General features: G+C 40.3%; 1 protein-coding gene across 1 annotated transcript; it reads right to left on the reverse strand.

Annotated features, from left to right (window-relative positions):
• Positions 1-637: 637 nt before the first annotated feature.
• On the reverse strand, positions 638-12,311 carry dok3 (docking protein 3). Its single transcript, XM_088932518.1, has 5 exons — positions 12,176-12,311; positions 10,364-10,669; positions 9,515-9,605; positions 7,010-7,182; positions 638-2,250 (listed from the first exon to the last, which is right to left on the reverse strand). Exons 1-5 carry the CDS (start codon positions 12,230-12,232, stop codon positions 1,309-1,311), a joined length of 1,569 nt encoding a protein of 522 aa, XP_088788644.1. The 5' UTR covers positions 12,233-12,311; the 3' UTR covers positions 638-1,308.
• Positions 12,312-12,708: the final 397 nt, after the last annotated feature.

A 12,708-nucleotide genomic window follows, 5' to 3' on the forward strand; every position in this document is an offset into this window, starting at 1 on the left:
TCCTAATTAATTCTGAAGAATCTGTATTTGTATTATTTAAAGCTCAGGTTATACTAACTGAAAAGGTCAAAAGAAAAGTTTCTTCGTTATCAGATGTCCAAGGTTTCATTTCTGTTTTTAATCTACTGAGTAATGTACTCAAAACATTAAAGTGTAATTGTGATGTCCCGAGTTTTAAATCCAGAATCTTATCCTAGGTGATTAAGTTGAGAATTACAAAAGGAACGAAATCAATTTTAAAGGAGCATTTTTTCAGTCTCCCGTGGATAAACTATGTTGTCATTTGGCGTGTCAGATTAAATTGCATTATATATCTTTGAGATCGCGAGAAAACCAAAGATTGAAACTAAGAAGTGAAAAACAAGGTTCTATGTGTATAACCACATACAGTGTATATATAAAAGGGGTGTTTTGTCATCTTGTAATGTTATTTTGACTATAAATATTAAATATTACTATTCAACAAAGTCTGATTCAACATGGACTACTCGTCTATAACTTTGTTAAAACAAATGTTTCGATTTAAAGCATAGGTCTAATGTGTATGAAGCTCTCTAACTCATTATGCTATATAACCAAAAAATATTACTTTTTCTGTATGCTTTTGATTTGAATTTTACAGTTTCATACCTTTCACTGTTTTTTTGGGTTTTTTTTTTGCGTCTAGGCGGGGATGATCGAAATAAGACGTTTACAGCACTTGCTGTGCTAGAAGCCATGGGACATAACTGGAAGTTATATGTGCAGTATTATTATACAGTGTAAATAAGTTACTTTTCATTCTTACTCTGTTACTGTCATCGTCCTCTACAAGCATACCTACTTTCTTTTCTTCACTTATGTTCTCTATGGACCCTTGACTGATTAAATCACATAACTAATCAATAACAAGTATTTACTAAATAGGTGATTTAGCCATAGAAGTGGCCACAAGGCAAAATAACTTTTAAAATCCTAGATTGGAAACCAAACGTAGGTGTATTCAAATCTGCAAAAACTCTGTAATATTTCAAGGCAGAACTGGGTTCTGTGATTCTGAGTTTGATTACCTGCTAGCGACCAAAGAGCAAAGATGGGTTGAATAGCTTCAGTTGAATTATAACCTCCCCTGTGTTCTGAGCATTTATACTTGTGGTGTTTAGTTAGATTTGTTGGAAAGAATGAAACAAAGAGAATATGAACCAGGCCAAGTGCATTTTGGACTGCTGTTTGAAAAGGATTTTTGTATTGCATGTCTCATGTCCTCACATACCACAACGAAGCAATGCAGAGCTTGCATATACAGTATATCCACTGCAATCACAGCTGCTAGTTATCATATGTTCTGTCCGTGATCCCCATATTTCGGGCTGGAAGAGCCGGTAAGACTTTGACCCTGTCCTTTGCAAAGATATCAGAAAGCTTCTGCTTGAAGTCTACAGGGATTTCAGTGTTGGTAACAATTGTAGACCTGGGGCTTAAGACTTCGCTTTCCTCCTCATAGCATTTCTCTTTGTTTGACTGCTTGTGAAAAGAGGCCAGAGCATAGAGGCACTCAGAACTGGGAGAATGTTCCTGGTCTTCGGATTCGTTCTGTTCCCAGCTCTTCATGTTGTCATAAAGAGCAGGTTTCTTTGCATAGGCTCCCCAGTAATCCTGGGAGATGTTTTCAGGAGAAGAGGGAACGCTCTTCAGCTTTGAAGAAAGCTTCGTTTCCTTTTCCTGCCTCTGCCAGTAGTCCTCCTCCTTCTCTTCCTCCTCCTCTGCCACTTGCTTGTTAACGTTTTCCTCATCTTCCTCCTCCTCCTTCTCGATGGTTTGTTGTCTGCTCAAAACGCTCCGGAGTGCTCCTTGATCAGAACGTTCCTGCACAGTGGCATAAACAGCTTTCTGAGGGTCATTTTCAAAACTATCCTCATGCTGCTGGCTGGATTTGGGCGTTCTCTGTTGTGCTAAAAGGTTCCTGGGTGGCTTTGGAGCTGGGGTTCGTGTCTTCTCAAGGCCTTCTGGCGGCAGATCCTGGCCTTGTCTTGTTTTGCTTCCCCTGTTGTGGAAAGCTGACATGACCTGGCTGTGTTCCTGCGTGGAGGAATGAGAGAAAGACTGGGAGGACACCACATCTGTTTCTGGGTTCCTCATGCTTATTTGCTTTTTCTGATGTCCAATGACATCTTCAATGGTCCTGTAGATCTTTGCCACATCTTTGGACAGGAATGTGAAGTGGCCTTCCCCAGATTCACACCGCCGGCCAGCCTCAAAGGTCACCGCATCCTAGGATAATAACAGCAATAAAACTTTACTTACAGGTAAAGCCCCCTGCACAAACTTGTAATTGGACCTACAGTGACAGCTCAGTTTTCAGATTCCATATGCCATTCTGTGAATTACATTTGTAGTTTATAAGAATTAAATTAAGTTTTTCTTCAACCCTCTCTTAGTTTTCTGTGGAGAGAATTTATTCCACACATACATTGTCACATACATTTCACAAGTTTACATACATAATTTGTCACACAAGGTCACATAAAACAAAAGCATTTCAATACGTGAGGTAACAAGGCCTCTTGTGGCCACAGACAAGTTACCCTGGTGAGCATGACTAGGTAAAGGTTTGTAACACAACAGCTTCTGTGTCATGAGCCCAGGTGAGTGTGCATTTGCTTGTGGTAACACTAAGCATCAATTAAAAAAAAACTAACCTCTAGCAAAAGCTGATCAAGCACTGAGGTTCTTGGTGTGATTCGATTTAGTGTATGTAGGCATCATGGCACCAATTAAAATTTATTATAAACCCATAGAGATATATGTCCTCCATGTCAAGTCATGGAATAAGATGTGTTTGTCTGTGGTGCAGTCCCTCCAGTAATGCTAGGATGTTCAAGATGAGCAGGGACCTGAGCATCCAGGTATCTTCTAATTCACCTGTCAATGTTTTCTACATGCAAAACGTGATTAGAGAAGACACAAGCATGAGTCGTGCTGCCACCGGCAAGAATGTCTGCATCTGTTTGGTTTCTGTACACAGTTTCATTAATGAGCTGGAGGGATGAAAAGTGTGCACCTGGTGAATACTGAAGAAACTCTCAGCTATTCACAAATCCTCCCAGATCAGCTGTTCTCTGCTGCTGAAATTGACATGCTGACATGATGTGATCCAAAATGCCACAGACTGCCAACTGTATTCCTGAATGTTTATGAAGTTACAGATGGGAGGTGCTGTACCACTGTGCTCCAGCCTTGGTCCTCCTGTGATTTCCATCTCCTTGATACCCTAGTGAAGAACCTGTCCAGCAAGAAGTTTTCAACCAATGGCAAAGTGCTAAAGGCAGCTAAGCCTTAGTTCCAGGAGTCTGCCACAGATGTTGACATACTGGTCTCTCAGTGGAACGCACGTCTACACAAGTTTAGAGCATATATATAAAAATATGTGGGAGGTCGTGTTACCCTTTTCACCAGAACACCCAGTAGGTGTTTCCACATGTACAAATTTTGTTGCAGTGCTTCAAAGCATAGCAGCTAACTACTATGTTCTGTACTGTGAAACACAAATGAATGAATAAATAAGCAATAAAAACAATGAAGAAACAGTACAAAGAACCCTCAACTCTTCCCCCTTTAAGGATGTAAAGATAACACCCTTATTTATTCCTGGCTCTATCACATCTCACTCCTCTGCTCCTACATCTAGACAGCACTTTGCTGAAGAGCCAGCATTTTCATACTTGCACAGCGTGCATGTGTTTTTCACATTTCAGCTTGCGAAAAACACCCAAGAGGATGAGGAAGTGCAGGCGGTCCCTCCAGCCTTCCCACCTCTGAGCCATTCGTTCATCAAAAGGTCAGAGGCAACACCACCATACACAGGAGGGTCAGGGACAAGAAGAGGAGAGGCCAGCAAGAATCATGTACGTTTTTTAAGTTATTTTACTTTAGACTCTTGTTTTGCTTTTTTCCCCATTATGTATCTTTCAAACTATCAGGCAGATCTGTTTGGAGATGTCTTATCTTTGTAAATTTCAGTTCTTTGACATATGAAATAAACTTCCAGCCACAACAACCCTCTAATAAACATGAAATGTCAAATAGCTCCCCAATTCAAAAAAGTAATCTTTGCAAATATGAGGATGCAAAAACCCAATGTAATACACTGCACTAATGCATTTAATCAATTTAATAATAACAAATCCTTGCATTTGCAAGGATTTCTAATCCCAAAGGATTCCAAAGTGCTTTACACATAGGAAGGAATTTTAGCCACCACTGAAGTTCAGCACCTACCTGCGCGACATTAAAATGCCAGCAGCCCCACTCCACATACAGTAGGCATCTAACAATGTCATAGAAAAGAAAGCAAAACTAAAGATTTAAGAATCAAGCTTTTAGGACAATCCATGACCTTGTCAAAATGAAAACATTACAAAGTTATTGCCGGCTATGACCTCCCAGAGTACCAATACGATTCTGACAGCACTGACACTTAGATGTGATCGGGCAATAAATTGGTCTGACTAGAGCAACAGCAAAGTCTGGCCAGTCACAGAACAACTCAGCAGTCTGCATTGCTGAGTTATTCCCACAGCTTTCCTGAAGTCTCGCCACTGTTATCCTAACGGTGCTTGGTCCTGTTGGAAAATAACATTGTTCCTTTCTTAAAGGAGATTCCTCAGTTCACCACCTCACTTCCACCTGTTGGTTTGAGCAATACCATAATCAGCATAACTCTCAACGTGATGTTTCCACCCTTGTCTTTCATCAGGTCTGTCGAGGGCAAGACAAAACCCTCCACCAGTTTCTCTGCTGTCACATCAGATGTGCTCTGGTCCACGGAAGAAGGTGTTTGTTTCGCTTAAGTGTCAATATATTATCCATGTCCGAGCATGCAGGTGAACCTCTGTCATTCTGTTAGGCAACTTTAATTTAATTCTGGCTTGATGTTTGATGCCCATTTGCAGAATATTGTAAAAACATTATTCTTCCGGCTCAGAAACATCTCGAGACTGCAACCTCTGTTGTCTTTGACAGTTGCAGAAGGGCTGGTCAACACATTTGTTTTTTCTAGAATTGATTTCTGCCACACCCTGCTCACTCGGGTAACTAAATCCACACCGAACAAACTCCACTATATTCAGAATTGAGCAGACAGAATCTAGACTAAGTTGTGTGCAAACAATCACATTATTCCTGTCCTCGAGTCCTTGTACTTCTGATAAACTTCTGAAACTTCCTAACCGGTTCCTAACAATCCTCATGCTCACCTGGAAGGCTTTACCTGACTTGGCACCTCAGCACTGTCTGACTTATTATCTGTCTTCTTCCCACCTCGCAGCCTTCAATCATCTGACTCTGGTCTTCTAGGTGTCCCTCAAGCTCGTTTACATTCTACGGATGACAGACAGAACCTTCTCTCGCAACACCCCAGAGCTCTGGAATTCTATACCCAAAGATATCAGGCAGTCACCTACCCTGATTGTATTTTGAGACTTAAAACCTTTCTCTTCTGAAAGCCTTTTACTTAATTAATGTCTGTGCATGCTCCATTCTCTAACTAGTACTGCACCTCTAATCAATTGTCTTTCTTATATGTACTTACTTTGTAATTCACTATCCATTGTAAATTTATCATTTACAGTACTCCTACTGTCAAGAGCTTTTAAATGCTACTTTTAAAGACGTATTCCATGCTGAAAAGAGAAGAAAAGAAACACAACGTTTCGACTGTGGAGCCTTCTTTGGGTGTCACACCTGAAGAAGGCTCCACAGCCTAAATGTTGTGTTTCTTTTCTTCTCTTTTCAGCACGGAATAAACCTTTACTTGTTACTTTGCAGCCTGCACATGCTGATGCAGCTCCCTACTTGAACTACTTTTACAGACGCCATAAAAATGAAGTTATTGTTGTAGCAACTTTAGCAGTGATTTTATGAAATCACAGGGCTGGATCTTAGTTTTGTCATCCAAATGAACAGCACAACTCAAAAACATAGGAAACACATCTTTTCAGTGTTTGAAGTGTAAATAATATTATAGATGCAGATAATGACCTACTGACGTGAACCTAGACTTTTGTGTTTTTATTGTGCATCAGAACACAAGCTCAATTAATTTAGCATTGAAAAAAGAAAGACCAGCATTAGAAAGAATAAACAAGGAAAGCTCATCATCTTCTTTTAAGTGATATTCCATTAATAATTGGGGTTTTCTATAATTAAAAAAAAACAGCTGGGATCTTCACTCACCAGTGTCATTAAAATGCCATTTAGCGTGATGTGAAGTGTGACTAAAGCAATGAAGAGCTGGAGAGTCAAATTGTGCTGCACCAATTGGAACATTAGCTTTATGTGAGGTTAGGGAGTAAAAATCCTCTAAAACAGCACACTGTGCAAATGGTACAATGGTGGTGGATGAGTAAAAACGTCCAATTTATTCATTGACTGGTCTGAGTTCCTAGTGTGTGATAAAAAGAGTTTTATATGAGTGAATTGTTGCTCTTGTTTTAACTCAAGGGAAACATAAGCATGAATGGCACAGTGACGCAGTGCTTAATGTTGCTGTCTTACAGTAGTGCTGGGGCCCTGGGCCTGATTCTTGGGGTGCTACCTGTGTGGAGCTTGTTTCTCCCTGTGTTCATGTGGACCTCCTCCAGGCGCTCCAGTTTTCTCTCACTGTCCAAAGATATACTGATAGGTTAATTAGCTTCTGGGAAAGCTGACACTGGTGTGAGTGTGTGCGTTTGGGTCTTTGCCTGTGTGTGCCCCGCGATGGACTCCTGTCCTGTCTACTGTGTACCCTGCCTTGCACCCGTTGCTTGCTGGGATAGACTCCAGCTCCCCAGTGACCCTGAATTGGAAGAAGTGGTCAGAAAATGGATGGATGGAATAATGAGTATGATCATGAATATTGCAAACAACATGATCATGCTACATTCAGGGCTTAAAAATGAACTTAACCTGAGAAAATGTTTTTAGTCTTTATAGAACTGGATTCCCATGCAATTTGATTAAACGAGCCAAACAGAAAAAGTTGAAAGGCTACCTTATCCTGGCCAAAGCGTCTCAGCAGCTGGTAAGGCCAGTAGTACACTACTTCTTTCGTCTGAGGATCAAGCAGGGCGATAGCTTCTCCATCAAGAGCCAGAAGATAAGTCCCCGTGAGACAACACCTCACCGATGCCTCAGTCTTCTGAACAGTTACTTCATACTCCTGATCTGTGTGAAAAGCAGGACTGGGTAAGTGCATCAAAGAGTCGTCAAGGAGGCCAAACGTAAAACCAAACGACAGAAAAAATCAATATAAATAAAAATGAGTGCTTAAACAGAAGGAATTACCCATCATGCAGCACTTCCAAGCCAACTCATTGACGTGGGTCACTGGATCCAGCATCACTGCTAATCCAGTGCAATGATTGTCAATGAAAGAAATGAAGAGCAGGTTGCTAACCAGCTACTCAGATGATACCTGATAGGACTGGCCTTCCATTTTTTTGTTTCCTATATACTATTAGCATAATTAGCATTTAGCTATGCTCTATTTTGTGTCTTCTGTCTCTTTCTCCTTTACTTGTGAGGGAAGGTTTGGGAGGGATGTGGGAAGGGGACTAGGAATCTCAGATATTCCCAGATAAAACACTGTACTAACAATGTACATGTTCTTTAATATTGCTTCAATATATAAATTATGCATCGCATATTTTTGTTGGTTTTGAAAAACAATAAATATAAGTGAACTGGAAGGCTCACAGAAAAAGCAACTCTCAGACTTTTCTTTCCTCTGCCTCTGCATCATTCTGCCTCTGCACTTCAGTGCTTAGACAAAGGTTTACAAGACAAGAAATCAATCACATGCTCAGTTCTGAAACCTGTGTTCAAAAATAATTTCTGCATGCTTGCTGAACGTCATGTTGGCTGCACTTTATTTGATGTTACAGCATAAAACACAGAATATAAATGGAAGTCCGGTATATAATCTCTTTAAAGCAAGCCTTTAAATTTGCAAACGAAAGACAGAGATTAGTTGAAATTCTGTTAACACTTTGATTACTGTAGAGTTTTGTTTACATATACTTCTGTAGTGTAGCTTTTAGAGAATCTAAAAAAAACGTGGGCTGTCAGATAAGAGTGTGTGTGCATATAAATAAATGTTCAAACTACAATTTGCATACAAGTGTGGAATGCGTAAGATTTAAGTATGATGATCTTTCGTCATGGAAAATAATTGTGTAGCTCAATGTTGTATTTTTTTACACTGCATATATTTTTTTTTCTCAAAAGTGCTTTACCATTAGAAACTACATGTAAGACCAAGATAAACTTAGAATTAATTTCAAGAATTTCAAGAATCCGTACTTTGAAGTGGTGGCTTTATTCAGATAGATCTCTTTCAGGTATTTTTAGATTCATAATTGTTGTGCATATTTACTAGTGCTGTTTCTTCTAGTATTAGTCACAAGAACCTTAGAACTCAAACCTTGATGTTGCATTTCTGTCTCTCACCAGTAATTTGGTCCAAAAAAATTTAAAAAGGAAACATTTGTTGTTTTCAAAGTCTGTATTGTAACTGTTGAAATGTTTAACTGCACAGAGACACTTTCAGAAATCCAACTATTTTCATCCCTAATTATGAATTATCTAATGTTAACTGGTAAACTTGTAGTAATCTGGTAAACTGCCTGTAGTAAAGTTAGAGCTCACTTTTTGTCCAATTGTTTCTTAGCAATTTTCCCTGAATCCGGATTAGTATTTCTAACCTGTTTCTCTCTACAGGTAGTAAAAAACAGAATTCATGTTTGTTTTTCACTCTGAATCACACATACGTCTGAATACACACCCAGTTAGCCTTATTCACGTTTAAGTTTCAGAACTAAAACCAAAAATATCACATCTGCTATCCGAAGAAAACTGAGCATTTTTCTTTTTACTTTTCAGATATGAATTGAGCGGAAATGACCAACGAATGTGAACATAATTTTAAAAACCTCCAAATAATTTTTCACTGCTGTTGGTACACATCCTATTGCACAACATTGGCTGATAAGCTTGTCCTCCAGCTATCACAGATATGAGGGAGCCTACAACTATGGGTTAGGCAACCTTGATCCTTGACCTATTAACCCCAATCCTCTTCCTGGAGGGCATGACAGTCTACAGGATTTCAGTCCACCCAGAATCTTAACAGCCTCGTTATTGGCTTAATTGGGTCAAATTAATGGCTTCTCCCAGCCACTCAGGGAGAAGTTGCCGGTGCTTTAAAGAGACCTAAAAAACCTACAGACACCTTGGCCCCCAAGGACCAAATCCTTGCTTTGGAGGTGCCCTTCAAACAACACCTGTCCTTTCCCTGGAAAATAGAGCTGATTTGACCTGGGATCCACTTAATTGGTGATAATTAAGTCATAATGAAGGTCAGAGAAGGAATGAAAACCACAAACCAAACCAGCCTTCCTTATAGCACCAGGATTGCCCACCCCTGGCTGAAGCAATGACAGACTGTGGACACCAGAGAGATGTGTTTTTGTAAAAGCATAATATTTTTTACACATACCCTTCTTCCATGCTGAATACAGCTCATTCTCCTCCATCGGTATCTCAGAGCTCTCCTGTCTGGCCATGGTGTTTGTGTCTCCATCTCTCTTCTGCAAAACACGCATTATAAATAAGGAAACAACCCCATATGAACTGCCAGCACTCTCACTATGGTGTCTGTTCTGTACGTGCACACACGTAGAGCAATATAGTCTATACACGGTTGAGGCTACATCTGTCAGGAGGAATGCATCTGATATAAGCTACCCTTTACTGTCTTATACAAGTCCAAAGAAAGAATCACAAATTAATCCACATCTGAAAAATATAACTCATATTGCGAGTTACGTCCCTGCAGTTAAGCATATTTGACCACTAACATGGGCTTTAATCAAGCAACAGATTGTGGTTAAACACTGATCATTCAGACAACCAAGGTGTATAACTGGTCTCATTTATACATGAGACATTCTGTAACTTGCTGCCAGGCTCTGTTCTGCTTGACATTCCAGTCTATGAAATACTTCCTTTGTTGTTAGAATGAAATAGAACAGTACTGGCAAATCTACTAGTAATGATTATCCGGAACAATGCCAGCTGGAAGATGAGGAAATGTTGAGAGACCTTTTATGTTGCTATGTGATAAACCAAAATAGGTTTTATGCCTCTGCACCTTACTATTATATAACATGAGACTGTCCATAGCTTCTATCACAGTAGGCTTCTCAATACATATAAAGCACCCCTAAATATTGCCAGGCTATTTAGAAGTCTTCTTCACCCTTGGAAGAATAGTCTGTGTAAGCATGACTTTTAGACTGGACTGCAGCCCCCTTCCTCAGACCAGTTGCACTCTGCTGGGTCATACCTGAAACGCCAGCTGGCAGAGCTTGGTGATCCACTCTTGGGCTTGCTCTGACGCCAGAGTGTACGTGCGCTGGGTGGTGTTGAGGTAGAAGGCGATGCTGTCCTTGGGGCAGCTCTCGTGGGGGGCCGAGGTGATGCTGATGCAGTCGTCCAGGCGAATCACCTTTTTGTCGGTCTTCTTCAGGCCCTGCTTCCCTGCCGCAGCGGCACCCCCACTCCCCCCGTCTCTGATGTCACACAGCTCCACACGGCCGATCCCATAGGGGCTGGCCTGGAAGAGCATCACCCAAGTTCTCTTCCAGCTCTTCTGCACAGATAAAGTGGAGCACTCTTAGAGAAAGACAAAGACACTGCCTTGTTTCACAGAGAAACGCAGAGTGCTTTTCGTGGAGTTTCCCCATTTTCTATCTTGCCAGACATCTGTCTTTGTTTTGCTAGCCTACATCTAACCCTTGTTCAATTCCTCTCTTGTAGCACACACCGGTAATTCTGCAACAGACAAAGCCTTGGCAACCAGTACAAGCTGCACACATACAGCAAGAAAATAAAAAAAAATACAACAAATTGGACCACACTTTCCACCCTGCAGCGAGAAAGGAACAGCAACTTCTGTAAACATCAGAAAGCATAACAGAAAAAGGGAACTTATAAAAAACGAATTGATTAAAAAAACAGATGTGGAAAAAGATCTATGCAAAGTAAATAAACTGGAACAGAAAAATCTACAAGTAGTCCATTTTATTTCACAACAAAATGTAGGCAGAATTCTGCTTCTTAGAAACACAGATGTAGGGAACATATTAATGACAGCAAACAGGAAAATAGACATGTTTCTTCATAGCCAGACCGTTTCCTGTGAGTTAGAGAAGTGTTTACAAAATTCGATACTCAACCCAGATTATTAACCATCTCAAAATGACAATGTGATGCAGCATAATTATAAATAAAATCATAGATTTTTTAAAACAACAGCACATTCTAGATGAGGCCAGATGGTTCCAATGGATAACTAGCAAGAAATTTGAAGAATACTCCATTGTTTCATTTATGAAATTCAAACAAAAAACTAAATTCCCCTAAACCACCAAACAGAAACAAAAACTCCACACACTCACTATAGATCTGGCTCAGTAAGAGTAAAGAACACAAATTCCATTAATGGTCATGCCCGTGATATTTTATGTTTAATACGATTGTTGCTGGCCATATGAAAAAAACAATGAAGCACTAAGTCGCATAAGGGTTGTTCTTCATGGTTTTACAATCCTCTATTGATTGAATTTTGATTGGTAGTTTTTGATTTAATTTCCCATAATGTGAGTTAAAACAAATATGATTCAGATAAAAAAGGAAAATAATAAATATTTGTGAACAAAAACTTGATGAATAGCCAAACGAACGCCTTATATTATGTTTTCCCACTTTACTGTACGTATTATCAATAAACATAGGATGCAGAACAGAAATGCCTTTACATTTCTTTACTGAATTGCCAGAAACGAAGCAAGATTTATCTCAGATTTTCTAAGGATGCTCACTCTGTATTCTCAGTCTCAGAGCACATATCGTGAACATTAAACATGATAATCCCTCCTTGCGTGAATGAAAGCTCAGAAATGGATACTTCAGAGTGTGGAGGATAATATTCATTTAAGCCACATCCAATGGTATCCTAAGAGTTAGCAGCCTGACGACTCCAAATCAAGTCTGATATAATAAAGTCAAATGACAAATAGCATGTCAAAGGCATTAACTGCAGCTGCACTTTCGGGCCGATACCTACAGAACAAGCAAGGGAGAGGCGCAAACTCACCATCCCAAACTTGGCACCTTGCATGTACAACATTCCCTCCCTGGCAGGCTGTTCCATGGCGCTGCAGAAGCACAGGCAAGCTGAGCGCCGAGGCTGACAGCCTGAGCTCACAGTCCAGGGCACAGCTTCCTCTGTGGGCGAGCAGCGACTTCCCAGTGACAGGACGGCATTTCAGCACACAGTGGTTTGATTTCGTAGCCCCGAGCAGGAGTCACGTGCTTGCGGGGCCCTTCGATGGTTGGAGAAGAGGACAAAAGGTTGCAGCTTCCTTTCCGTCACTAGAAAATGATCACTCTTTCAGTGAACACCACTTGGTTTTACAACTGAAATGTAGCCGGGGGTCCTGTCTGAACTATGCACTGCATGCGCCCTGCCCCCAGTTAACTCCATCTACATCTAACTTTTCATGTGCCCTCTGAAGTAAAAAAAATAAAATAAAATCAGCTTTTTAAAAAATAAAACCAGCCAACTCAGAAATGTAAATCAGTTCTCAACGATTTGCACTACTGGGGTTAAAAACAAGAGCAAGCTTG

Source organism: Atractosteus spatula, chromosome 14 (genome assembly GCF_055471065.1).
Source record: "Atractosteus spatula isolate fAtrSpa1 chromosome 14, fAtrSpa1.hap1, whole genome shotgun sequence".
NCBI lineage: Eukaryota > Metazoa > Chordata > Actinopteri > Semionotiformes > Lepisosteidae > Atractosteus > Atractosteus spatula.